Source organism: Colletotrichum graminicola (genome assembly GCF_000149035.1).
Source record: "Colletotrichum graminicola M1.001 genomic scaffold supercont1.48, whole genome shotgun sequence".
Lineage (NCBI taxonomy): Eukaryota > Fungi > Ascomycota > Sordariomycetes > Glomerellales > Glomerellaceae > Colletotrichum > Colletotrichum graminicola.
Window position 1 is genome coordinate 5,615 of NW_007361052.1, and position 27,975 is coordinate 33,589.

Consider the following 27,975-nt stretch of genomic DNA (forward strand, 5'->3'; position numbering starts at 1 on the left):
AAGATATATTAGCTATTATAGACGCGCGTATAAGACTGTTAACTAATAGATTATAGGGATTATAATAGTTAATTAATTAATTATATAATATATAACTATAGTTAAGATCCTCTAAAAGTAGGAAAATTTCTCTTTTTCTTAGTTAGAAAATCCTAGGCTAATCCTAGCTATTTAATTAGTAAATTAACCCCTTAAAGTAGGGCTAATTTACTACCTATTCCCTAATAATTTACTATAAGGTAACTATATATTTACTAGCTAATTTATATATAATTCTGCTATATTTAATAACTTCTAATAGCAGATTATAGCCTTTATAGAGACTATCTTTACTAATTTTAAAAACAGTAAGCTATAGTCTAAGGAACTCTTTAGCTATATAGCACTAATTAGCTTTATATTCTTATACTAACTTAAGTAAAGTAATTCTTAGGTAATAGTTACTTTTCTACTTATTTAGTGTTTAGACTATATCTTTATACTTAAGATTTATTATACTTACTATATAAAAGTTTAATTACACCTAATTAACTAGCTAGAGAACTAAGTTACTAACCTTACTACTAAGGTTAATAAGTATATTAAGTTAATTTATAAAAATATAAAGAACACTACTACTTTAGTAAAGTTTATTAATAAGGCTAGGGTTACTATAGTAATATATAATAATATTAATAAGGCTATTAGAAAAAGCCTATATATTAAGGCTAAGAAGATTTACTAGTAAATAGCCTTAATTAATAATATTAAAAAGTAAGTTAATAACCTTAATAATAAAGTTAGGAACCTTAATTATAAAGTAAATAATCTTAATACGCTTAATAAGTTTAAGGCAGAGGATTTTAAGTAGCTATAGGACTAAGTAGCCTTACTTATAGAGGCACTCTACCTTTAGTAAAAGATATATACTACTACCTAAAGCGTTATTAGTGTTATAAGCTTAAGAAGTAAAAGTAATAAATAATCCTCCTTAGTAAATAAGCTAAGTAGCCTTATAGGCTTATAAGAAAAAAAGCGCTAAGCTAAAACCATTAACTTAGGAGATAATAATAAGAAGTAAAGGCGTAGCTATAGTATAAATAATAACCTTAAGATATAAGGCTATAATATAAGGGAGATAAGAAATTAGTAACTATTACTTTCTTAATTAGCTCTAAGTGTCTTTAGTAGAAAAAGAATAGGTCTTTTTGAGGGGGGGCACTTATTATAAAACAAAAGAATAAGTGCCTATAGCTAGAAGCTAAATAGATAGTAAGGATATATCTAAAGTATATATAATATATTATATATACTATAGGTATATACTCCTTTAGTTAGAACCCCTTTATAGAGGAAGAGGTTAACTAAGAATATTACTACCTATTTATTACTTATCTTGTTTTATATTATTTATTTAGCTCTTTATTATTACTTACCTTACTTTACTACTTTACTATTACGCTTTACCTTTATACTATATTACTTTATGTTACTACTGTAGCCTAGCTCCTCCTGTTAAATCTATAACAGCTGCTAGGAAGGCTATATTAATTTACTTATTTAGGTTTTATTTAGTATAACTAGGTTTTTAAATAACTAATAGCTTTATAAGTTACTATAAAATAGTTGGATATCTTTTACCTTACTATATAGTCTTAATAAAAGTAGTAAGTTAATTTTTATATCTTTAATAATTCTTTATATTATATAAAAAGTGCTTTTAACTTAGTAAAGATTATTAGCTTAGCTAGTATCTAACTAAAAGCCTTATTACTAGTTACTACTAAAGTAGTATAATATATTTTTATTAAATTCTATTATTATAAAAGATTATATATTATTATAAAGACTTTAAGGTAGCTACTAAGTAATCTTATAAAATAGATTTTACTAAAGCTAATATACCTATATAGTATATTACTACTTATAGTAAGTTACTACCTTTTCTTTACTCTCTTACCTTTTCTATAACTTAATTAAGCTATAACATATAAAATTAATTAATACTACTTATTACTATCTTTTTTATTACTATTCTAAACTACCTTATAGGTTTATATATTATATCTAGTCTTTTTATAATTACTATATTATTATATATATAGCTTACTACCCTCTTTATAACCCTCCTTCTAGGATATTTTCCTACCTCTAGCTTTAATATCTTTTTCTTCTTCTTATAGCGCCTTTACTTTAGTTATATTAAGTAACCCTCTAAGAGATAGTTAGGTCTTTTTTACCCTCTACTACTTACTTAGTATATCTACCCTTATATAAAGTCTAAGGTTCTTAGCCTTAATAAAAGTAAGCCTATATACTAACTTACTAATACCTTTAGCTTAAAGTTTAATTACCTTATATATTAGTGTTAGTAAGCTTTCTTAATAACCTCCGATCTTCTTCTTAAGTAAACTAGTACGTTATATACCCTTTAGTGCTATAGTTAGTATCTTTAGGTCTTATAAGCCTAAGCTAGTTAGATATAAACTAAGAGGTATTAGTATATTTAGCTTAAAGTCTAGGTAAGAAATAACTACTTTAGGGTTAAAAGTGTTATAAGTAGGTTAAGGTAACTAACTTTAGTATAAAGTAAAAGCTTTAGTAATAATATACTTATATTATTATCTTTTATTTTATACTATATAGTTATATTAGCTAGCACCTAACTAGTTAGATTATAATAAGGGGCTAGCTTTATTTTTTTAAGTTTAGAAAATATACTTTTTAAGCTTAATATAAAGCTATATACTTTAATACCTCTAAGATCTCTTCTAATAATACCCCCTCTATAGACTTCTTAAATACTAAATAACCTAATAAAAGCACTTTTTTAGTCTAAACTTATTAAAAAAAAATCTTTTACTATTAAAGTAGCTTACTAACCTTAATAATTAAAGTATTAAAGTATTTATTAAAAAAGCTAATATAGTTAATAAGTAAGTATTATAAATAAGTAAGTATTATATATAATAGTACCTTTAGTATAAAATAGTTAATAAGTAAGTAAAATAAATAAGTAAGTAAAATATATAATAAAACCCCTAATATATTATATAGTAAATATTAATAATAAAATAATTAAATTAATTAAAACTACTTAGAATCCTTCTCTCTAAATATTTCTTTATTAAATAAATATATTTATATATTATAACTAGTATTTCTATAGACGCTATATTACTATTAGCCTACCTTAGTCCCTAGTAAATAACTACTACTTTAATATATTTTATTCTTAATCTAAGCTATAGCCTCTTTTTATAAATAAAGGTCCTCTCCTTTAGCTATAGTAAGACTTTTTTCTTATTATAAGTAGGTTTCTTTAGCTCTTTAGTACTAGCTAAGTAGGTTATTTTTTTCCTAAAAGATCTAAACCTTAGACTTTAATAAGGTAATTTTATATATAAATATATATATCCTCTTTAAAAGATACTTTACTGCTTTAATAATTAAGGTTAGTAAGCTACTATAATAGTAAAAGACTCTTTATTTAATAAGTTTAGAATAAAAAAGTGCTTTTATTAGGTTATTTAGTGTCTAAGAAGTCTATAGAGGGGGCGTTATTAGGAGAGATCCTAAAGGTATTAATATATATAGCTTTATATTAAGCTTAGAAAGTATATTTTTAAACTTAAAGAGATAAGACTAGCCCCTTTAAAACCTCTTTTAATATTCTTTTTAATAATTACTTTTATAAAAGCCTTATAAAATATAAGAAAAAAGTCCTCCTTAGTAATATAGGTATTACCTTTATATATTTTCTTTTTAATTCCTTAACTATATATTATCTTTAAGGGCCTAAAATATTTAATATTTAAGGGCTAAAGTAAATAAGATAAATAAGGTAGTATATAAAAAGTAATAATATTATTTTCTTTATAAAGTAGTTTAAAATCTATAAAGTAATAACTTTTATATTTATTAATAAGAAAAAAGTAATATTAGCTTATAATAATAATATATAGTAAAATACTATAGCCTAATAAACTAATAGCCTAAATAACTATAATTTATTTATAATTACTAGGCTATATTATTATTATATTTAAATACCTTTTAGGTCTTATAATAACTATTCTAGCTATAATCTAGCTTATTATAAACCTAGTCTTATTAAAGCTATAAATATTTAGCTTTATAATACTATATTTTATAATTATATTTACTATAGAAAAAACTATATATTTATTATATTAAGATTTTTATATTAAGCCTTTTTATAGTTATACTTTTAAAAAAAATACACCTAAAGCTATAGTTACTACTTTATAAAGGTTAAGCCTTAGTGCTTCCTAATAAGAGGTATATTATAGTTAGTAAGTAGTTAATTAGCTATATTTTCTATACTACTAATCTAAAGAGAAAATAATTAGAAGTCTAGGTTAAGAATATACTTAACTAGCTTCTTTTTTTTAAGTGTAGTTAATATCTTTAAGATAGGTATACTATTATGTTATAATAGTATACCTTTTAATTATTAGCTTAGTGTCTTAAAGCAGACTAAGTAGATCTTCCTTATAGCCTAAGTGCTAAGTTTTAGGTTTTATTTTATACTCTAGATAGCTAACTTTAATTAAGCTTTTTACTTTATATAAATATTAGTATAGTAAAAAGAGAATACTTTATAATAATATAAGTAGTAGGTTTATAATAGTATATAACACTTACTTATCTATAATACTTACTTATTAACTATATTATATATATTTATATATAAAATTACTTTATTAACATCTAAGGTTTAGATTCTTTAATAGGAAAATAACCTACTTAGCTAGTGCTAGAGAGCTAAAAAAACCTATTTATAATAAGGAAAAAGTCTTACTATAGCTAAAGGAGAGGACCTTTAATTATAAAGAGAGGCTATAGCTTAAATTAAAGACAAAACATATTAAAGTAGTAGTTATTAACTAAGAACTAAGACAGGCTAATAGTAATATAGTGTCTATAGGAATATAGGTTATAATATATAAATATATTAGTCTAATAAAGAAATATCTAGAGAGAAGAAATCTAAGTAGTTTTAATTAATTTAATTATTTTATTACTAATATATCTTATATAATATACTAAGGGTGCTATTATATATAACACTTACTTATCTATAATACTTACTTATTAACTATATTATATAAATTTACTAGTTAATTTATAGTTACCTTATAGTAAATTACTAGAGAATAAGTAGTAAAATTACCTTACTTTAATAGTGATTTTACTAATAATATTACTAGGATTAGCCTGTGATTTTCTAACTAAGGAATAGGGGGATTTCCCTGTTCCTATAGGATTTTACTACAGTTATATATATACATAACATAATTAATTAACTATTACAATCCCTATTATTTAACAACTGTGCATTTGCTGGTAAATTCACGTATACTTTCGCCACATTTAACAGGTGTACAGCTATGCGTGCAAATCTATAATTCTGTAAATCCGCGGCTTCAGATTACCTAGCGTTAGCTAATTGCATGATGGAATTCTCTACTGTAAACTCTCCTGCGGTCCTTGATAGGGGCAGAACGAAGATGGTGAGGTGAAGCTAAATCCGCGTACTGGCGGAAGAAGCCACTTACATACAACAGTATACACAACCAGTAATACCACCTGGATCATATGACTTGAGGGTTCGTGTCAGGTGGTACCTAACAATCACTAACACTGGCTGAGGTGGAATAACAGCCCATGTAAACGTACAGTGGGGATGCCAAAATTCGACCGAGTTACTCCTACCTCACACTATAAGTTTACAAAAGGCCTATGAAAATAGTGTTTAAATTCCCAAGTTACGAGTACTATACCGATGGGCAGGTATTCAAGTGAAACGTTACTACACTAAGTATCAGTATAGATAAGACAAAAGCTTTATATACGATGCAAATAAAGAACAGACGGAACTTTTGCTAGTCGTTGTACCAAGGCAAGGTCTCTAGTACATCGGCTTATGGGACAATACAGGAAGCAACACAAGAACCCTTGCCCCAGCAGTAGACTGTAGAGTACCTATGCAACTCACTAACTAGCAAGAGCTAGGATCGTCGGGATACCGAGTGGGTCCCGCGAAGTGCCGAAGAGCGGAGATCTCATTCTACATCGTTCCATTTACGTATTGGTTTCCGCGTTCCCTATCCCTTCGGGAGAACAATGGTGTACCATCGCTACCACGAGGAGGTGAATCGCAGGGCAGCCTATGTAGACAGTCGAAAACACCCGATGCGGAGCTACAACCAGTGACTGGAGACTGGCGGTCTACCTGCCACTCTCATCTCGTAGCCGCAACCTTGAGAAAAACATGACAAACCCACCGGTCCGCCATGGAGCTCCACGGAGTGAGCCAGCGATTCCTTTCCACGTCCTTATGACGACATAATCAGCGCTCCTTCGGGGATTCAATCAATTAGGCTAGAGTGGGACCAAGAGCACATATCCATTAGTGCATATTCGGTGACGTGAGCAATGCTCAAGTCGATAGTTAGCATCCTCTGGTATCCACACATCCCACCTCCCAGAACGCCGAGCCAGACTGTGTCCAGGTTTTGATTGTAGGTCCTTTTGTCAGCCGATGAAGGGTTTTCTTTTCTTTTCTTTTTCTTTTTTTCTTTTGGCGTTAGCTGGACGGGATGCGGCTCGAGTCGGTTCCTCGAAAGGTACATAAGCCAGCTCGAAGAAGATCAACTTGCCTCTGCACAGAGCTGTACTCAACAGCGGTGTAAGAACAAGAGCCAAGGGACAGCCCATCAACCTATGCATACATCCGCCATGCACGCTTTCACATTAGCTGCGGCACTCACGGCCACCGCCAGCCTGGCGAACGCGTCCTCGGTCCTCCTCCGGGGCGGCACTATTATCGGCTTAGACGAGGGGAGCAACTCCCTCAATGTCATCCGCAACGGCTCGCTCCTCATTACGGACGACCGCATCACGTCCGTCTATACCGCAGACCAGTCGCTGCCCAAAACCTCCAACAACACCCAAGTCGTCGACGCGACGAACAAGATCATTACCCCCGGTTTCATTGACACACATCGTCATGGCTGGCAGACGGCCTTCAAGACCATTGGTTCAAACACGTCGCTGGCCGAGTACTTCACCCGCTACGGCGAGTATGCCGCCGCCGGTCTTCTGAATGCTGACGATGTCTACATCGGCCAGCTCGCGGGCTTGTACGAGGCGCTGAATGCCGGCGTCACCACGATTCTGGACCATGCCCATCACACCTGGTCTAATGAGACCGCTGAGGCGGGTTTGAAGGCAAGCATAGACAGCGGCGCGAGAGTGTTCTGGTCGTACGCCTTCCACGACGTCACCAACTACACCGTCTCAGAGCAGCTTGAGAACTTCAGGGACATCGCCACAAAGGCCGAGTTCGACGGCACTGCTACCAGCCTCGGCGTTGCCTGCGACTTCTTCGGCCCCGACCCTATCCTTGCTGATGTAAACGCTGTAGTCGATCTCGCCAAGGAGTTCAACGTCTCCGTCATTACCACTCACAGCCTTCAGGGGCCTTGGGGTAGTAAGTCACCACCAATGGTTCCCATCTTTCGTGCATCCAAGTTGACAAGCACGCAGTCACCAACAGCCCCGAGGATCTTCATGCCATCGGCGCTCTCAACACCAGCATACCCGTCGTGTTTTCCCATGCCTCATACCTGACCTACCGGGGCGCTGCCCTTCTCCGTTCTACCAATCAGTATATCTCAATCACACCCGAATCGGAAATGCACTACGGTCATACCCACCCGCACAGCCATCTCATTCAAGATCAGGGTGCTTTGGGAATTGACACCCACTTCACCTACTCATCCGACGTGCTCACGCAAGCCCGCATCTGGCTGCAGAGCACTAGAAGACTGCTCTATCAGCAGGTACTCGCCCGGTGGCGCATTCCCACCACCACGCCCATGACTGTCAACCAGGCCTTCCTCCTGGCTACCCGAAAGGGTGGCCTCGCCCTGCGCCGCTCTGACATAGGCATCATCGCCGAGGGCGCCAAGGCTGACGTCATCGTTTGGGACGGTGAGAGCCCTGCCCTACTCGGCTGGGTCGATCCTGTGGCCGCCGTGATCCTTCACGCCAGCGTCGGCGATGTTGAGCATGTCCTCGTTGACGGCAAATTTGTCAAGAAGGATCGCAAGCTCGTAGTTCCCGGTTACTCAGATGTCAAGAAGAGATTTTTGGAGAGCGCGCGCAAAATTCAGCAGACCTGGAAGGAGACGCCGTTTACCACCCTCGCGGGAGAGTTCAGCAGCTCCGGTGCACCGTATGAGGCACCCATCTCTGTCGATGTCGTCGGTGGTGGCGAGACTGGATATGGCACTCTCCATGTCTAGTTGGCGAAAGGGGTCATCGGTTGTCACGGTATCATTAATTCAACCAAGTAATTCCATATTAATAGATAATTTGATAAGAACCTGTTTGTTGCAGTTTCGCTGCACGTCACGGTCAAGCACCTGTCCCTAGTCCCGCAAGGCCTGGTGATTTTCTCGGCCCTATCAGCTAGTCAATGAGAGTATAAACTTTCAATATTTAGTGACTGCGCTGGAGCAGCTCATATGCGATCAACAGCCCGTCGGCATGGGCGGAGAAGTGGTTCCTTATGTGTCTGCAGCTCACACTATCCAGACATGTTGGATACGGTCGCTAGTTCTGACATGTTGACAACAAGTTCATCACTTTTTGTGAAGCCCTTGCGGATCTCTTCTAATTTTCAGTGGAGTATTGTTGAAGCTACGTATGACTTCCAAACCAAGGGTCTTGCGTAATAACAGCCTTCATTACTATGTACGAGTTTCGTGCTAATAGAGTTCGGATGAAGGTTGAAAGACCACGACTTTCATAATCATGATAGATATGGACGCTGTGCAATCACAGAGTGCAGTGAGGGTGCCACAAACAGTTTTCTTGCGTGGTTCTGTATTTAAGCTCCGCGCTTCGGGTGAAAAGGTGGGTCCGATCACGGCGCCATTGTTTCCGAGCTGAGTCAAACTCTTCCGAGTACGGCGTAGTCATCACCCCGGAGGTCCTCACAGTAGTACTGGATCTCGCCGATCTAAATTGTCTCAACTCAAATCATTCAAAAATGGCGCCTACTCTTGAATCTAGCAAGATCGCCTTCATCGGTATGTTCAAGGTTCCGTGATGTTATGCCCCCAAGACTGGGGTGAGCTAACGCGGGGTAAACTAGGTGGTGGCAACATGGCCGCAGCCATCATCGGAGGCCTGGTGGCCAAGGGCATTGACAAGCAGCACGTCACCGTCTCGGAGCCGTGGGAGGTGAACCGCGAGAAGATGGCCGCCCTCGGCGTCAAGACGACGACCTCCAACGCCGAAGCATTCGTCGGCGCCGACATCGCCATCCTGGCCGTCAAGCCTCAAGTCGCCAAGGGCGTCTGCAACGAGCTTGCCAAGGCCGTCTCGGGACACGACAAGACCCCCGTCGTCGTCTCCATCGCCGCCGGCATCACCCTCGAGGCCTTGCAGAAGTGGCTGACGCTCGACGATGGCCGAACGCCCCACGTCGTGCGCGTCATGCCCAACACCCCCGCCCTCGTGGGCGAGGGCGCCTCGGGTCTGTTCGCGGGCAGCGATGTCACCAAGGAAGAGAAAGAGTTGACCGAGTCTCTCATGGCGAGCGTCAGCAAGGCGACCGAGTGGGTCGAAAAGGAGGAGCTGATTGATGTCGTCACCGGCTTGTCGGGTGAGTTGCATCCACGACGTGCATCGCAGCGAAGGGAGGTAGTGCTAATCGGTTTGCAGGTTCCGGTCCCGCGTATTTCTTCGCCATGGTTGAGCACCTGATCTCCAGCGCCGTCAGCCTCGGTTTGTCGCCAGAGCAGGCTAAGCGCCTGGCCACTCAGACCTGTCTGGGTGCCGGCAAAATGCTCGTCGAGTCGTCGGAAGATCCCAGCCAGCTACGCAAGAACGTCACCAGCCCCAACGGCACGACGTACGCGGCACTCCAGAGCTTCGAGGCTTCTGGATTCAAGGACATCGTCGATAAGGCCGTCAAGGCTGCAACGTCTCGCGGTGAGGAACTCGGAAAGACGTTAGGTAACCAGTGAAGTCGACGTGTCTTTGGGACGAATTACGGGAAAGACAGAGACTTCTGTTGGTGTAACAGGTAGATCGATCAGGTAGCAGCAATAGGGTATATTGACTATTAGTATCGAAGTTGCTGATGATAATAAAAAGGAAAAAGTGACTGCTCCTATAGACATCTGTAGTGTGAGTAAGCTACCAAGGGGGTCATATGCAGGAGCAGGTGACCTTAGACTAGCTCTACCCTCTACTAGTTGATATCCCAACACTAGTAACTTTCTAAATAATAAAAGATGGCCCCTAGACTGTTTAGTAGATGAAAGGCCTAAAAACGCAATAATAAGTAAAAGCCTAAAAGTATTTGATACTTTTTATCTAACGTACATGCCTAGCGAGTCGCCCATCATAGCGAGTCACATACTTTTTTATCGCACCTTAAAGAGTAGTTTTCGACTATTTATTATAAATCTCGATCTTAACTAAAATGGATGCAACTTATATATAGCTTTTGATAGTTTTAGTATATATTCTCTATCTTTTTAATGAGCCTAATCAGACGAATAGTCTGAGATAACGTGAATTGGAAGAAGATTCGATTCGTGGCCCAGTTCCGCAACTTTCCCCCCGCATTGTGTGTTGGTCTCGTATTAGCCGCCAATAACTATCTGTTAATCACTACTGGGGCCGAGGTCATTCTGCCCGCAGCACTTTAACGGCCGCAAATAGGAAAGTCGATAATGTATTACAGGCCAGCGTGACAACCAAGACTGTATGACGTTACTCCCGTTATCTCCGGGTGACAACTATTACTACTACCGTCTTGTGGCTCCTCCGCGCAACGCAACGTCAGCTTTACCTTCACTCTTCATCACCAGACCGTTTTCCTTGAAATACGGAACATGTCATGATCTCTCTTACGAGGCCCTTCTCGCACGGCCAGAAACAATCGTGAGACCGCCTCTGGGCGAATACACGCATGCATCGGTCCGGTGCCCTCAAAAATGGAGTTTCGTTTCGTCAATCACGGCCCTGGCCGCCCCAACAACCGCAAGGTCATTCGTAGCCACGTCATGAAGGGGAAGAACTCTGGAAAGAGGCACGTCTCCCGGGGCCAGACGAGGAGGAAGCAAGAGACCCCAGATGGGCCCGCTCCGCCGCCGCCCGGGGACATTGTTACCACGTTCCGCCGCATGGTCGGGAACGACCTGTCGACGTACTCTCCTGGCGCCGAGTTACCGCCCCATACTCGGCTGCTACTTCACCAGCGCAAGCATCCCATTTAAACAATTGCCGACAAGGTCTTGGGTAGGGTTTTTCGTCTGACACTCTTTTTCTACAGATTTCTGTGCCGTTGGCGAAGCCTTGTACCCTTCCGAGTTCTGCCATCCGCAAGACCCCGTCAAGTCTGCGTGGTTCGACCAACTCCTTACAGACAAAGCCTGTGAGTGCTTCAAGCCGAAAAACAAAAGATCTAAAAAGTCTCATACCATTAAATTCGATGGCTCACTATTCAAAAGTCTTCCACGTCTCCCTCTCAGTGACGGCGGCATGGCTCGACTTCTTCGAGTACAAGGAGCGCGAATCACCCGCGGCCATCGCCCACATGACGCAGGCCTTTGCCCTCGTCAACCAGAGGCTCTCAGGCCCGGAGAGCACATCGGACCAGACGATCGCATTGGTGTGCATGCTCGTCTGTCAGGAGTCGATAAGAGGGGACCTCGAGAGGTACAGGACTCATCTCCTCGGCCTCACGCGCATGGTCGAGCTGCGAGGCGGCATACACGTCTTGGAAGAAAAGGACGACGTCGTGCACAAGATATTCCGGTGAGCCTTGCCCTATAAATTTCGAGTAATCAAACCAAGGTCTCGGAGCCGAACTTGACTATATCGCCAGGGCTGATATCCAGTACGCTCTCCACGCAGAGACTCCGCCGCTGTACGGTTACGATTCCATGCCGCAGCGCATCGTGCAACATATCTCCCAGGCAGGGGCGAGCTTGCAAAGGCCTTTGGCAGCTATCTTCTGTACCGCAGAACCTTCAACACGGCACATGGTGCATGAGCTCGACGATATCAGTATTGTGTTATCCAGCTGCGGGAACAAGTGGAAGCTGACAGCCCACGAGTTCTCAGCGACTATCTTGTCTCTCGGATACCGCCTATTGCGGGTTCGAGATCACGGGTCCCGAGGTCCAGATGCCACGCAGGATGCCTGCCTCCTGGGGGTAATGTGCTTTTACTCATCTCTGTTACTGCAGTTGGGTCGTCAGCGACATCTGGTGTACGCAAAGCTATCCTGCCAACTGAAAACGTCCCTCCATGGGCTTCTTTACGGATACCATCACCCGTACTTGCGATCCACCATAATGTGGTTATTGATGGTAGGATCCATCTCCGTGTTCGAAAAGGAAGACGACGTCTGGCTTTTGCCTGCTCTAGCTCGTGTGTCTGGGTCGACGGATCTGGGGAGTTGGGAAGAGATATGTAAGAGATTGATGGAGTATCCCTGGATAGGCTCCGTTCACGACGGGCAGGGTGAGCGGGTATGGGACAGGGCTCAAAGATACCGACTAGACGCTATAGAATAGAACTTTTAAGAAAGCTCGAGGAATAGAAAAGCCATCAGACACCCAAGACATCGCCCCTGCTGAGAGCCCTGCGAGTCAAACCGGGTTCGATCTTGTCCAGCCTCGCAACCAGTTGGTCCCAGATCCGTCCCTGGTACCTCTGTCCGCTGGAGTCCTTGACCCAGCCCGGCACCCAGTGGCTGCGGAAACAGTCAGCAGTGGTTTTCGGAGCTCGTTTCTGGTACGGGATGCTCAAACTCTTTGATCTCGCAGTCAGAAAGGTACCGACCGTGGCTGTCGACGCCGGCTGAGAGCGCGTGCAGCATGGCCCTGCTCCCCATCTCGGGAGTCCTCCCAAGCGCCAGGTTGAAGAGGTAAAAGTAGAGGCGGAACGACGTGCGCCCGTACCGCGTCAGGCCGGTGTTGCAGAGCCCGGGGCTGACGAGGTTGATGACGACCCCTGATTGGGAAGCGGGGAGCTGCGTGGCCAGCTGACGAACGGCAAAGATTTGAAGGAGCTTCGTCACGGCGTACCTATAGATCTTGTTGGTCGCGGCGGCTCGTAAAGTTATCTTTTTGTTTTATTCCATGTCTCCGACGGGTGGTTTGCTTACCGTTTGTGTATGTGTGACTTTCCCTCCTCGTTCAGCGCTTCAAAGACGTCGTCCTCCACAAGCTTCAGCACCTCTCGCTCGGAGAACCCGAGACCGGAAGTGACGACTACGACGTGAGGCGCCGTCTTCGTCGCCCCGGCGCTCTCTCTCATCTTGGGTAGGAGCAGCAGGACGAGCAGAAGGGTGCCCACGACGTTGACCATGACGGAGGTCTCCATACCCTCGGAGACGGTCCAGGTATCGAGCGCAGCCGTCGAGTTCGCGACGAGGGCGTCGATGACGCCCAACTCGGACGCGGCTCTCGCTGAGAAGGCCTTGATGGAGCCGATAGAAGCCATGTCGAGATGCCATACCTCGGCGACCCCCGTGATGCCAGTGGTGGCCTCAATCCGGGCCTTAGCGGCCTCACCCTTTTCCACGGACCTCACGGCGATGATGACACGGGATGCGCCCAGGGCGACGAGGTGCTTCGCGGTCTCGAAGCCGATGCCGGTGTTCGAGCCCGTGACGATGTACGTGCCCCCTGTGCAGGTCTCTCTGTCCGGCACGATGGGGAGGTTCCGGAGCTGGGCTCTAATGAATTCGGGGAAGCTCATGACTGCGAGGGAATGCTTGGATGATAGGGGGTCTCGTTGATCTTGATTGTAGTCGTGCGTGTATTGAGAGAAGGTTCAAGGTCGCTTGTTATGAAGGTATATTGCAACCTTTTATGTCCCTATCATTTGAACATGGCCAGGTGCGTTCCCTGGTTTACTCGGCGTTAGCGGCCACCGCCATCACTCGGAGCCCTACTTCTCTAATCTCCGGTATAAGTGAGCAGGAAAAAAAGAAGCACACCAATATCAACGTATAGAATCTGGCATCATGACGCCCAAAAGGCGGCGTATGTTGCGTGAGGCCTCGATGACATGGACCTCAGACCAATGAGAGATTGATTACCCAAAGCAGCCTAGCGTAGTTATACTGTCATACCGTTGGGGGCCGGTCTACCGAAAGTTTCCTGGAACGCTTACACTTCCAGCTCATCTCGGCATGCATATCACGATCAGATAAAGAGCCTTCCTACCTTGTCCCTTCGTCACCGAGAGTTGTAGATGCTGCACGACGGGATTCCATTAGGTGCATATTCGTGGTCATCCAAACTCGGAAAGACGCTGGGTAGCCAGTGAGGCCGAGGACGGGGGAAGCAGACTTCATTAAGCTTTGCGGTCAAGACTGAAAAAGCAAAACATATAAGACACGAGAACAAAGTGCCGAAATAAAAGAAACAATTTCCACGAAAATGCAAACTAGCTTGACTATGGTACACTGTCACCCTTTCCTTTATACAAATCCTTGACTTCGAACATTTGGCCATGCACAGTTGCCAGGTATTGCCGGCCTCGTCAATGTCTGAGCAGTACGGAACGCCGCTCGCTCCTGGATGCTCCATTTACCGCTCTCAACGCCGTTGCAAACAGGACATCCACTTGATCGTCCATTTTCTTTCCAATGGTCTCAACGACCAACGCCTGGCTGGCCGTTCCCCGCTCGAACCCGACGCCGTCTGCGATCTGATGTCTGCAAATCAAGAATGCCCGTCCATCCGAAATAGCCCTGTGGAAGCTATTGATGGTATCGGGTTCCTCGTCAGCGCCAATGAGCACCTCGCACCACAAACCGGAGCTCTGGCCACCCAGCGAAAGCCTCTTGGCCCGTTGTGCTCTGCCGACTCCGAGGTCGGTGCACTTGGTGATACGCTCCTTATGCCAAGATCCCCTTAACCCTTCAGCCTCCCAAATCATGTCACCGTGAACCGTCCCCTCAAGGCCGGCCAGCCGAGACGGCGCCCACCGCGGACTGACTTTCAATCTCTTGGCTCCGTACATAGCAACCAGCCGGGAAGCGTCTTGACGGCGATTCTGGTAGATTGCTTGCATACCAGGTGCGGATGTCGTCCATTTCGGGTTCCAGGGTAGGTTGACCAACGCGAAGAGCGACCGCGCGTAGTCAATCTCATACGTCGACTGCCGCGTCGCCGACGCAAACGATATGTCGGTCAGAGAAAGGCCGACTTTGCCGACGTATTGCAAAATCGCCATAGAAAGATACAGAGAGTAGAACTTGCTCTGACTGGGCGGTCCTCCTTGGCGTGACTTGTCGGTGTCGACCAGCTCCCGTAAATCCTTGACGATTTTGTCCCAGGTAAACATCTGATCCGCAGTGACAATGATGGCTTTCTTCGCCAGTCGAATCTCTTGGTATGTCCACACCCTAGAGATCCATGCACCGCAGACCAGCCCAACGGCAACATCGATGGACGAAGCCTTGTGCATCTGCAGCACCATTGCGTCGAAAACGATGACAGCAGTGGCCCTTTCATAGACTTGTGGGAGCGTGTTGATGACATCCACCTGTAGTTTCTTTTCTTCTGGGCTCAAATTCTTCCCCTCGGGATCGGCGTTCGGCACGGCGAGGACATCCAGCCAGATCCACTCAGCACCCGTGATGGCGAGAGCGTTGAAGACCCTGGTCAAGTGTTGCCGAGAGAGGCCTCGGCCCCTATGGTCAGCTCGGATGCCCTCCCCCCAGACGTGAGAAACAGCAAAGTAATCCGAGTTGCATAGCTTCCACTGGAACCGTCTGTTCACGCAGAGGGCTTTCTTCTCTGCAACAGCCTGTCGTACGATTTCTATGGGAGGCCGCACCCAGGCTGGTGGTAGCCACTTTCCAAAGCGTTGTTTGATGAAGGTCTCGTCAGGGTCGGAGCTGGTGTCTTTCAATGGGCAATGGCCAATGCAAGGTCTTTGAACCTTCGCCAAAACGTTTTCGACAGTTGATGGTGACCAGTCTCTTAATTCGTTGAGGGCGCATTCCTGAGAGGTTCTGGGGTTGATCCCATTTCTCATCAGGACCTCTTTCATCCTTGAGTGTAAAGAAATTGCGTTGACAGCCATGATGTTCGATATTGAAGTTGTTCGCGACGATTCCAATTCCGAGACTGGTTAAGAGGGGGGAACGGTCATTAAGTATGTCAAGCATATTCAACCATTTTCCAAGAGATCCATTAGGCTCAATTACATTTGGCATCCTCAATTACTCTCATGGCTTGGCTCGAACCATTTTGGATTCCCCGCGCGGTTCGGGACGACGATGATTGGCCAAGTTCTGGCTGGGGTCCATACTGTTAGCCGCCTGCTGCATCCCTGATTGCCTATGCGGCCCAACATCTCTTTTGCTTTCGCTATACTTGGGCGGCATCGCCTGTTGGTGGAAGCAATGTCGACCTGGCGGCTTCTTCCAACAGACTTACGGTTTCCAACGGAATATGATACAGCGGTTCTCCAACGAGCGTTTAGACATCATCGACCAACGAAAATGGTTTCAGAAGAGACCGATTCCCGCCTCCGCCTCCAGGAGATGCTTCAACGTCATGGTATAGGGTCGCGCAGGGCTATGATTACTTCCAACAGAGAACTTAGCCGCTGGGAGGTCGCCGACGTTGAGGCCGTCCTCCACCAAGTCGGGCTTAGGGGTCACGACTACAACCCTTGCGGAAGGGAGTTCAACCAATACCGTGGTCTCGGCCTCGGCTCCAAGGTCTTCATGTATTCTTGCATTGGCGGTGGCTTTGCACTGGCTATACCGATACTTATCGTTCATTCTACTATTCGGCTATTCAAACAACATACTTTTGCAGTGTTCCGCCAGACGTGGAATGAATACGGTCTCTCGAATCTACTCGCTCTTGGCTTCGATTTTGACAGGTACATCAAAGCACCTCTCAATCTCGTGCAACAGTCAGTTGATCAGAAGGCCGCGCTTTGTGTCAACGCCGACGGGAACTTCAAAGTCCTGCACGACGGGTACTCAGTCATGTCCCACGTATGGGAGGAGACGATGGGTTGGAACAATCCAGAAGGGTTCGGCAAAGTTGATCTGAGCCTACGGAAAAAGGGTATCCACAAGGCGCACTTTCGGAAATTTTTCGATCGATGCGGTGTGATGTGGCTTTGGATGGACGTGCTTGCCATGCCAGAGGTTCTCGAAGACATGAGTCCTCAACAGCAGAGCGAGACGAAAGCCCTGCGTGTCGGCGTTATAAACAACCTCAACAGTATATACCGGAATGCGGACAAAGTCGTCGTTCTGGACAGTCTGGTACTGCAGCTCAAGACTGGGAGTCTCGTCGACGTGGCCGTGGTCCTCTGTCTGGGCCGGTGGATCACGAGGATGTGGACTCTCGCTGAAGCCCGGCTGGGTCGAAGAGTACTGATCAAGACCGAGGACGGCGAGACGGACTTGGACGAAGTCATCGCCTTGCTGGAAGGAGATATGCTTGGCCCCAGCCCTCGGTATGATGGTCTTGCAAAAACGCTCTCTGCGAAACGTGGCAATATCCCATTACGGACAAGATATGACCTTGCAGACTTGACAGCGGCTTACAAATTTGGACAAACTGGAGAGGCCATCGATAATGTCCGTTCAGTATACCCATTACTTGATCTTAAGTGGGAAGTTGGTTGGGACGAGAGACAAGCAGTCTTAAACTTGAAAGAAACACTGCCTGCGGAGTCTGATGCTCTTAGTACATTCTGTACGGATCGAGGACTGCCTGATCCTTTCGATTCTTGACTGAGTTCTTGTTATGAAAACCTTTTATGTGGAATGTCTAGTAAATGATATTCGTCTAACCTAGATTGAATATTCATTGAGGAGACCTTGGTCATCTCCAGACATACCGGTTTGCCAATAATCTTCGGCGCTCGTACCTTAAAGTGAAAAGCCTCTTGCGCAGCATGTCCTAAACCTATAACAATAGCCTAGTCATCTCTGTCCGAATCTTCCGATAAGCCAATTGATGCTCGTGGACAGTATGGCAGATGACCGAATTCGAACCACACCACGTAACACCGCGGTGGGTACTCAGCCGAACATCGCAGAATAAACAACGACGGTTTTATTCCCTCTCCAAGACTATAGCCTCATGCAGAGACCCCGCTTAAACGGAAATATGCCCAATTTACGTCACAGTCCGTCGAATTCTGCGTACGATCACGCTATGAATACCAGAACGACTACATACCACATCCTCCTGTCCGCCTCACCCCTTGACTATGCCAAACCACCACCTCCTCCTTCTTGCGTTCCCACCTCCCATAGTGGCCACTAATGAAGACCTCTTTTACAATTTCCACGCAACAAAGCGTTAGCGTCAGTCTGAAGACGTGAGTTCCGAGTTTGCTAAGCAGCGCAAGCAGGTATACAGAACCAGAGGCGTAACTGCGTCCAAGTATCATCAATATAGTGGAACCTAAACGTAAACGCGCTACGAAATCCGCTTAGAGAAAGCTTACTGGAAAAGATTCAGGCCTGGGGGAGCTCGAGGAGAAGGGTTCAAAGCCTCCTCCAGTTAAGGTTGATGGAAAACCTACACTCTCCCGTTTATGATGCAGCGGAATAGGAAAATACACACGGCGCCTCCAATATCGGCATAGGCATAGAACCCGGGAGAGAACAAGAGGCTGAAGCTGGCCAACTTCAAGATACAAAAGCGAGGACCATCTATGAACCATCCCTCATCATCCACATACAGACACAATGTTAAGGCAAAGACCGAGGCTGGAGCACAGGAGCGCTCTCAAATTAGGAGGAAGTGAAGAGAAGGAATAAGGAGGGATAAATTGGGGTAGTAGGCGAACCTTGGCATCCGAGTTGCTACAAACCCGATAATGTCCATATTTCAACACAGAGCGACGCCGTGAGGCTGCGGGACAACTACCAGCTATATTGGTGAAGGAAGGTAACCTGAACGACGTAGTTACGGCAAAAGTATACATATTGATGCAAGTACTTGTCGCTATGGCTAAGTGGCGAAAGAGGCATGTCGTACTGAGGTCTCAGAGGTACGACGAGGAAGCCGGCGTGGTCCTGCAGCACACGTTTGAACTAACTTAGAAACGGAAGTGTATACTTTTCAAACGTCAGGTTAAGGTCGCATTCGGGCATGCACTCGATCGAATAGAGAGCGCTAACAGCACGGCCCTGGGTCATTTTTCTCTGCGGAGTTTTCAAAAGGTTATGGATACAAGTCGAAAATCTTCAGCCTCTTTTTTTCCTCTTTTAAAAAGAGAAATAGATTTTAGACTAAACAGTCAAACGAGAGAGCCCGTACTACTCAGGCCAGAGAAAACCTGCTGAGTTGGCTTGGGAGTCTGATGTCTTGAACGGGCCATTAACCCTTTTCTTTTACTTGGAGTTGGTCGCTGTTGCAGTAATGCTTGTCTAAGAATACATGTTTACCAAGGTTGAGAAGGAAAAAGGAAGAAGAAAAAGCACTCATCCCAGAGGACCGATATGTTACAATTGCCTCCGCCAAAAGTCGACGACCTCGTCCAGCTCCGGCCTGTTGTTCGGGTCCCTCTCGACGCACCGCATCACCATGTTCTTCCACTCCCGCGGTATGTCTGACGCCACGGAAGTCCATATAGTGGGATCGGCCGACTGCTCGACCTGCTCCAGCAGCATCCACATCGTCCTGCCGAGGCTGAAAACCTCGGCGAGCTCGGCGGCGCGCGGGCACGACACCTTCCACTCCGGCAGGACATTCCAGTCCGGGAAACCCCACTTCTGGTTCTTGCGTGGCGGGCCGGTGCGCGGATTGTAAAGGATCCGGGGCCGCGCGGCCCCGGCCCCGGCCGACTCTTCGGCTTCTTGGTCGACGGTGACCTCGGGCGGGTGGGTGAACATGGAGAAGCCGCTCTGTTCCCAGTCGATGAGGAGAAGGTTGTCGTAGTCGTCGACGAGGATGTTGCCGGGCTTCAGGTCCATGTGGAAGGTGCCGGCGACCCGGTGTGTGTGTCGTATCGCTATGGCCATCTGGTGGCACCACTTGGCCTTGAGCGTGGGTGGGATGCGGCGGCCGGCCCGATTGGCGCGCATGACCTGCTCGTCCAGCGAGTCCTTGTCCATGGCGGGCTGCAGGAAGCCGCATATCCGGTCCCGGCCGTCCCGATCCCGGACGACGACGAGGGCCCGGGGGCAGGGCATGATGTTCGGATGGGCTGGGAGGGCGTGAAGCGTGCGGATCTCGTGAAGGAGCGTCGTTTCTTGGTGTTGCCGAAAGTCGACGCTGTCATTTTTGTACCGCTCAAAGTCCATGCCCTTGAAGACGAATTTCTCCGACGGATTCGCGCCGGAGGACTTTTTCGTGACGATTCTAGCGCCCGTTTTCCCCGGCAAGAACTGGATGGTCGTGAGGTCGGCAATATCCACGGTCTCGAAGCGTGCGGGTTGCCCGTTCTTACCGAGGAGGGAGACAAACCTGTCGAAATGGGTAAGTTGATGGATGTAATGGTCCCGGAGGGAGGGCTCCTTCTTTGTCGCGACTGTGCTGTATTTTGTCATTTTTCGCTGTGTGGTAGTCTCAAGCCGGAATTCTAGAGCTGATGGGTACTTTGGGGCAGCCCAATGGCCGACGAGGTAACCCAGCTTATCTAGTAAAACCGCAGGGCGCAGTGAGTGAATACTCGGTTCCATGACTTTGGGTAGATTCGTGAGGTGAATAATCGCAGAGTGAACACCTGACGGTGTTATACCTTCCATTGATGCTCGAGACTGTGATTGGGTGTTAACTAAAGCACGCAGAGTTGGAATGTTCCATCCTATATGATAGTAACATGCCAGGCTTTCTTTTCTTTTCTTCTCTTCGTCGAGGTTGTGCGGATTCCCTGTCGAGTATGGTGCAGGGAGCGCCTGGATGCGGTGAATAATGAGAGATCCTACTGCGGGTGCGCCAGGGGCATCATACAGGTTTGGGGAAAAGCAGAAGCCGCATGGGCCCCATAGCGGAGGAAATAGTGCTCCGGCGACGGCCTGGATTGTTTTGACAGAGACTCCTGAACTAAAGGGACCGCGCCGCCCAAGGAGACGATTCCTCAAAGCCCTGCCTCAAGCCCTAGGCTGCTTGGCTACAATGTGATCCTCAATGATGTCTCACCATGGGACTCTCAGCTTTACCGGTCATCTGACCGAGGCGGGGGGGACGAGGCGGGCGTGATATCATATCACGAACGCCATCACCGCAAGAGCGTGTCCCCAATCCATGCGCGGGCAGGGTGCATGCCACCGGTCGGGTTGTGATTGGTGGTCTCCCGTCGTCATGATAGGGTGCACGGTTTTCGTCGTTCATCATATGCGATATCTGATAAGTGAGCATATGGTGTGTATGGCGGGAAGGGTACAACCCATCAGCGAGAACCAGACGTCTTGGATTCGGGCCTGGGCTGTCGAAAGTGGTGAGGGGGTGTGGTGGTGGTGGTCACCCCCGGACATGATATGCTGCGGCCGGAAGATGTAACATGAAATGTGATGAATGCAGGCAGCAGATCGGGGAAGCTGCTGTCGATGGCGCCCAGAGTGGCTTAGCTACAGGCGTCTCCTCCTGCAGAGTCACATTCATCGGTGCGTGACGTAAGACAGAAGATTGAGACCAGAGGAACGCTAGGTTGCTGTAGGTCTTGAGAAACCCGGACAAGGTCAAAGTAAAGACGCTGGCCATCTTGCTGGATGGAGGTCGACAGTAGGTAGACATTTGGTCAAAGGTTGAAATTTGACAAAGACAAGGGTTCACATTTATTGAACTGCGGCGCAAGAGTGCCCCGACCAGGGGGTCAGCGTCGGTGATTTTATTTCCGCGCAAATGCCTGTTGTTTACTGGATATATTACAAGCGTTGGGGAGGCCCTAAGGCTGTCTCAGGTTACCTCTTTGATAGACATATAGGGTGCCTATATACCATGCTGAACGACCAGCGGGTGAGACAAGCCGTAAACATGAAGACGGATGTGTGGCATAGTCGTCTATCATAAGTCGAGTCGAAAGCCGAGAGACAAAAGGATATCGAGTTGACGTTGTCTCCACAAACCAAAGGTCGATCCACGATGCTCAATCAATCGCAGCGGGGGATCCGCCAGGCGGCATGGCATGGATGGGCCGGCGACTATCCACGCCGATCCTTCCACGCGAACAAAACGAGGTGACGGTCTAGGACCTTCGAGTTCAAGGCCCCTTGGGCCCAAGCCTGGGTCGGGGAAGCAGCCCCCTTGTCTTCCGTGACGATGATGGAGGAGGGGTGGAGCACGAGGCTGTGGGAATGGTACTCGGCCATGTCTCACAAAGATCCGCCCCAAACAGTAAGCAGATGGGCAACCACAGAACCACATGGGACGGGCTAGACACGGCCCACTGGGGAACAGGAGCGAATAGGAGGAAAAGGGATGGCCTGTGTGCGTTTTGCACCCTGGCTGACTGAAAGCTTTGTGGTTCGCTAAACTAGCACTTACTCCGACAGACCCCTGAATATGACAATTAAGACGTCGATTTCTTTTCTTATTCTTTCTTTCCTTCGTTCTTTATCCCCAATCCAGCGTCCTCAAACGGCTCTGAAGGATTTGGCAGGCGACATCCTAAATTGCCGTGAAGAAGGTAGGGCGTGGGGGGGGCCTGAACGGAGCCTATAGCTCGTGTATTAAACATTTATCAAAGAAGGCTGGAAAGCAGCCTGTTTCAGCATTATTATTGGATTAGAAGCTCTACACATATTTCACGTCGCGATTCAATATATGGGAGGGAGGGGGGGGGGGGGGGGTTCCCCTAGGAAGGCTTGCCACTCGGCCGAGTGTTTGCCGATGTTGGAATCTTTGATGAAGGCACCCCCTACTATCTCCCAGGCACCTGGGTGGCGAAAAAGATGGTCGCTTTTCCTTACCAATGCCACATGACAATCGGCCTTTTTGAATGGGTCACCCGGATGCCAGGCCACGAGTGTACCGGCAGATGCAATCGAGCAGTGCCCGCAAGGATGAAGAGTGCTTGCATGGCATGGTGTTGTAAGGCGAGAATGTGCACGCAACACGGCAGATCTACGGGAGCCTCTCGGGACCGCGGGTCTTCGGAAATGTCCCTGCTCGGATCGAGCAATATTTCCGAGCCGGAAACACAGGTACGGACGGGACGGACGGTACGGCAAGAAGCGACACCTCATAAGGCGTGGCGCCCACCTCCCACATACCTACCTAGTAGTATGCTCAATCCATTTCCCTTGAACTGGCAGCGGGCGCGCGCACCTTAGCCTGCCGGGGGCTCCTTAGCGCCAAGAGGGTGTGGTAAGGATTCCTATCCCAACATGTCGTTCCCCGCCGTGTCTGATGCAAGGAGCTTCTGCTCCATGGAATGAGATATGACGGTTTCGACGGCCGGACATTAGTTCTCTCTCGGACTGTGACACAGGTCTCTTCATAGATTCCTTTTTCCACAGGCCAACCGCTCGAAACTGTCAAGTCGGCATTGGAAGGGCGCATGGCCCATTCGAGAACGTTGGTATTTGATAGAGATTACATCAAGAATACCAACACACAATCTCAACACACTTCTCAACCACAGCGTCAAAGACATTGCTGGGACATTGGGCAAATCATTGCTTTCGGCATTTATCAGCGGCCACTTCTTCTGGGGCAATTTTCGGGTGAGCTGCTTCTCGGAATTAGCAGTTCCCCGTCTCATCAATATGCACGACATCAAAGACAACCGTGGGGCGATGAAATGGATAACCTCGACCAGGCATCACACATCCTAAATGTACGTTACGTCGTATGTGGATTCATCTGGAAGGAAAGGGTTCTAGTCGTGCAGCCAAGGCTCTGGACGTGGCTGCAAAGTTTGTGATGTTAGTCAGAATACACAAGGTAACAGGTGGCAACACATCCTCAGACCCCCTTCGGCTCAGAAAAAACTGGCTATAGCGAGATGCTAGTTTTTGTTGTCAATATCCTACTCAAAAGCCTAGACGCTCCCTGAACAGGGCAAAGGGCCGGCTCCTGGTGCTAGCTATACTTCTTGTACAATATCACCTTGAAATATTACAGCAGTGCCAGCTGTCCTATCGATGCAGCATGCAGAGCTAGTTAGCCAAGGCGGTTGGAGTGGCAGAATTTGTGAGTCTGGTAGGAATTGTGAACTGTGCGTTAGACGGCTACGGCAAGGTTTTGACTGCGTTCTGTTGTAGTTGAGAGTATTCGTGTCAACTCGTGTTTAATGTCTCACACGAGTCATGATTTTTTACCAGTCTCTCGGTAGGTCGGTGAGGTGGGTAAGTTCAATGGCGGTATGGGAGAATGGCATTTCTTTTGCTCCCCCGATCCTCCCGTCGTCAATTGCCGGACGATGCTACACAGCCACGGCACGGCCCTCTCCCCCTGCCTTTCCCCAGACGTACATCGTATAAGCCATAGATGTGAATGACTAAGCGCTTTTATATAATCATCGGTGCTTCCGCCACGTGATGATCACCCAGTGTACTTGTACATTACGTACCTACTTGCTTACCTAGCCTGCTTCAGTCTCCGAGTAGATACGTACCTAGGTGTCTGGCAAGCCGCCCGGCCCCACAGCTTCCCCCCCCCCCCCCCCCCCCCCCCTGGTGCAAGTGCAACCTTCCCGAATGGGATCATACGCGTGTATCCCTAATTGTGTGAAGATGGCCTTTATTCGTGCTTTTGGTTAGGTATGTTTGGTATTTTATGGTGCATCTAATTTCCTTCTTTCTCAGACTCTTTCGTCGCAACCAATGACCCTTAGCCTCTCGTGGCTCTCCGAGAGGAATACGGATACGGATACAGTGCTGTCAATTCCAGGCTTGGTATACTACTGCCATCAGTCCAACTTTGGCAGGTCCTTATCAAAGCACCCCGCCTCTCTCTCTCTTCTCACCCAGGCCGTCCCAGCCTCCGAAGTGCTTTTCTCCAACGATTCGGCCTTAGCCAGTCACAGAAGGCGCCGAGACCGACCAAGGCTAGGAAAACATGGCCATTTACATTGCGTCTCCATCATCACGGCTTGGCACCATAGCACGACATGCCCGCCATTCGCACTTTGCCCTCATCATTAGCATATCCGTTACGCTCATTCGCGCGTCGTCTCATTGCCACTACACTACGAAGTACCTGTATGTAGGTTATGGTTTATGCTACCTACCTACTTTGTTACGGTGGTACTCGGACCACTACTGCAAGGGCTACCTGCATGATTAATGGTCAATTGCCTCGCGGTGAAGCTTGGCTAGCTACCTACCTGAGGTATAAAAGTTACGGTTACGAGCTGCTCGTCTTGCGGTCGCCGACGACGAGACGAGACTCTCTCGTCTACCTCAGTGCTCCTTGTCGCCCCTCCTCCGGTGATTGTCCTCGTTCTCCGTCCCTCGTCACTTCGTGCCCAGTGTGCGTGCATTCCTACAACGGACAATTGAGAGATCGGAGAGAGGCCAGGCATTCGAGATGGTTCGCCAGGTCTTTCAAGCCGTTGCCGCGGCCCTGCTGCTGCGCTCCACCGCCGCCATTGAGCCGCCTCGCCCGCCGTACCAGCCCGTCGGAGGCGGCGACCGACTGGTCACGTGGAACGAGACGGTCGCCTCGCCGCGTTTTGGCGCTAGCTCCCGCTCCGTTAGCTGGCTGTCCGGCACCCAAGACGGTAGTTTCATCACGCTCGCCGACGGCCTCGTCATCGAGCACATTGTCTCGGGCGCCAACGAGACTTTCGTTGCCGCCGACAAGATCCCCGTCCATCACGACTACTGGATCCGGCCTGACCTCAAGAAGGTCCTCTTCGCCACAAACTACACCAAGCAGTACCGCCATTCCTACTTCGCTGACTACTCCATCCTCGACGTGGAATCCGGCGTGCTCGAGCCTCTGGTGGCTGATCAAGTAGGCGACATTCAATACGCCGAGTTTGCCCCCGTCGGCGATGCCATTGTATGTCTGGCCCTGTTTCTTTAATACTTTTTCCACCTTGCGTGCTGCCTGTGCAATTTGAACATGGCCATCAGGCACTAGGAAAAAACATGAATAGTAGGACCGTTGCTCACACGCTTATCCAGGTTTTCGTTCGCAACAATAACCTGTTCCTCAGCAAGAATGGCACCATCTCCCAGATCACAGACGACGGCGGCCCGGACATGTTCCACGGCGTGCCCGACTGGGTGTACGAAGAGGAAATATTCGGTGATAGAAGCACCCTGTGGTTCTCCCCTGACGGAGAGTACCTAGCCTACCTCAGCTTCAACGAGACGGGCGTCGAAACTTTCACCATCCCCTACTTCATGGACAAACAGAAGGTCGCGCCCCCCTACCCCGTCGAGCTCGACCTGCGGTACCCCAAGGTCGGCAGCAAGAACCCCACCGTCGCCCTGACCCTCTTGGACCTCGAGACGCAAGAGACGACGCCCGTCGCCATCGACGCCTTCCCCGCCAACGACCTCGTTGTCGGCGAGGTCAAATGGCTGACCGCCGACCACGGCAGCGTGGTCTACCGCGCCTTCAATCGCGTCCAAGACCAGGAGAAGCTCGTCCGCATCGACGTCGAGGCCTCCGCCTCCAAGGTCATCCGCGAGCGCGACGGCTCCGACGGCTGGCTCGACAACAACCTAGGAATCCAGTACATCGGGCCCCTGCAGAACTCCACCGACGCCTACTACCTCGATCTCTCAGACGAGTCTGGCTGGAATCATCTGTATCTCTACCCGACCAACGGCGGAAGCCCCATTGCCCTGACCAGCGGCGAGTGGGAGGTCTCCTCCGTGCTCAAGGTCGACACGAAGCGGCAACTCATCTACTACCTCTCCACCGAGCACCACAGCACCGAGCGCCACCTCTACTCCGTCTCCTACCCCTCCGGGCTCAAGAAGGCGCTCGTCGACGACACCGTCGCCGGATACTGGAGCGCCTCCTTCTCCTCCTCAGCCGGCTACTACATCCTGACCTACCAGGGCCCCAATGTCCCCTACCAGGAGCTCTACGCCATCAACTCCACCCAGCCCGTCCGGACTATTACCAGCAACGAGGACCTCGTGTCCCGCCTGCAGGAGTACAAGCTGCCCAACATCACTTACTTCGAGCTCCAGCACCCCGACGGCTACAGCCTCAACGCGATGCAGCGACTGCCCGCCAACTTCGACCCTTCCAAGAAGTACCCGGCCCTGTTTACGCCTTATGGCGGCCCTGGAGCCCAGGAGGTCACGAAGCGCTACCAGTCCATCAACTGGCGTGCCTTCATCGCCTCGGACCCCGAGCTCGAATACATCACCTACACCGTCGACAACCGCGGCACCGGCTACAAGGGTCGCGCATTCCGCTCCACTGTCGCCGGCCACCTTGGCCGCCTCGAGCCCCTCGACCAGATCTGGGCCGCCGAGCAGCTGGCGGAGCGCAACGCCTTTGTCGACGCTAGCAAGATCGGCATCTTCGGCTGGTCCTACGGCGGCTACCTCTCCGCCAAGGTCCTCGAGGCCGACTCGGGCGTCTTCTCGTCCGGCCTCATCGTCGCCCCCGTCAGCGACTGGCGCTTCTACGACTCGCTCTACACCGAGCGCTACATGAAGACGCTGGCCGACAACGAGGACGGCTACAACGAGACGGCCGTCCGCAACCCCGACGGCTTCAAGAACCTGGCCGGGGAGTTCACTATCCTTCACGGCACCGGCGACGACAACGTCCACTACCAAAACACCGCCGCCCTTATCGACCTCCTCGTCGGCGCCGGCGTGCCCCAGTCCAAGATGAACTGGCTGGCCTTCACAGACAGCGACCACAGCATCGTCTACAACGGCGCCAACATCTGGCTGTATAAGTACATGACCGAGGCCCTTTTCAGGGAGAAGCGCCGCTCCGGCGACAAGCTGGTCCATCAATGGAGCAAGAAGAGCGACGTAGACACGTTCAACTTTGAAAGGTCGTAGAT

The 27,975-nt window shown here is 47.8% G+C and overlaps 8 protein-coding genes across 8 annotated transcripts; 5 read left to right on the forward strand and 3 right to left on the reverse strand.

Moving 5' to 3' along the window:
* Nucleotides 1-6,744: 6,744 nt before the first annotated feature.
* Nucleotides 6,745-8,315, forward strand: GLRG_09343 (amidohydrolase; the record flags this gene model as incomplete). Its single annotated transcript, XM_008100028.1, has 2 exons — nucleotides 6,745-7,498; nucleotides 7,555-8,315. 2 exons carry the CDS (start codon nucleotides 6,745-6,747, stop codon nucleotides 8,313-8,315), a joined length of 1,515 nt encoding a protein of 504 aa, XP_008098219.1.
* Nucleotides 8,316-9,064: 749 nt separating this feature from the next.
* GLRG_09344 (NADP oxidoreductase coenzyme F420-dependent) lies at nucleotides 9,065-10,046 on the forward strand (the record flags this gene model as incomplete). The annotated part of the gene is made up of 3 exons (XM_008100029.1): nucleotides 9,065-9,104; nucleotides 9,170-9,682; nucleotides 9,742-10,046. 3 exons carry the CDS (start codon nucleotides 9,065-9,067, stop codon nucleotides 10,044-10,046), a joined length of 858 nt encoding a protein of 285 aa, XP_008098220.1.
* Nucleotides 10,047-11,024: 978 nt separating this feature from the next.
* Nucleotides 11,025-11,851, forward strand: GLRG_09345 (uncharacterized protein; the record flags this gene model as incomplete). Its single annotated transcript, XM_008100030.1, has 2 exons — nucleotides 11,025-11,216; nucleotides 11,363-11,851. 2 exons carry the CDS (start codon nucleotides 11,025-11,027, stop codon nucleotides 11,849-11,851), a joined length of 681 nt encoding a protein of 226 aa, XP_008098221.1.
* A 951-nt stretch (nucleotides 11,852-12,802) lies between these two features.
* GLRG_09346 (short chain dehydrogenase) lies at nucleotides 12,803-13,800 on the reverse strand (the record flags this gene model as incomplete). The annotated part of the gene is made up of 2 exons (XM_008100031.1): nucleotides 12,803-13,124; nucleotides 13,205-13,800. 2 exons carry the CDS (start codon nucleotides 13,798-13,800, stop codon nucleotides 12,803-12,805), a joined length of 918 nt encoding a protein of 305 aa, XP_008098222.1.
* Nucleotides 13,801-14,589: 789 nt separating this feature from the next.
* On the reverse strand, nucleotides 14,590-16,140 carry GLRG_09347 (monocarboxylate transporter; the record flags this gene model as incomplete). Its single annotated transcript, XM_008100032.1, has 1 exon — nucleotides 14,590-16,140. The coding sequence occupies one exon, from the start codon at nucleotides 16,138-16,140 to the stop codon at nucleotides 14,590-14,592; it is 1,551 nt and encodes a 516-aa protein (XP_008098223.1).
* A 421-nt stretch (nucleotides 16,141-16,561) lies between these two features.
* On the forward strand, nucleotides 16,562-17,818 carry GLRG_09348 (monocarboxylate transporter; the record flags this gene model as incomplete). The annotated part of the gene is made up of 1 exon (XM_008100033.1): nucleotides 16,562-17,818. The coding sequence occupies one exon, from the start codon at nucleotides 16,562-16,564 to the stop codon at nucleotides 17,816-17,818; it is 1,257 nt and encodes a 418-aa protein (XP_008098224.1).
* A 1,725-nt stretch (nucleotides 17,819-19,543) lies between these two features.
* On the reverse strand, nucleotides 19,544-20,590 carry GLRG_09349 (phosphotransferase enzyme family protein; the record flags this gene model as incomplete). Its single annotated transcript, XM_008100034.1, has 1 exon — nucleotides 19,544-20,590. One exon carries the CDS (start codon nucleotides 20,588-20,590, stop codon nucleotides 19,544-19,546), a length of 1,047 nt encoding a protein of 348 aa, XP_008098225.1.
* Nucleotides 20,591-25,514: 4,924 nt separating this feature from the next.
* Nucleotides 25,515-27,973, forward strand: GLRG_09350 (uncharacterized protein; the record flags this gene model as incomplete). The annotated part of the gene is made up of 2 exons (XM_008100035.1): nucleotides 25,515-25,991; nucleotides 26,117-27,973. 2 exons carry the CDS (start codon nucleotides 25,515-25,517, stop codon nucleotides 27,971-27,973), a joined length of 2,334 nt encoding a protein of 777 aa, XP_008098226.1.
* Between the last annotated feature and the right edge of the window lie 2 nt (nucleotides 27,974-27,975).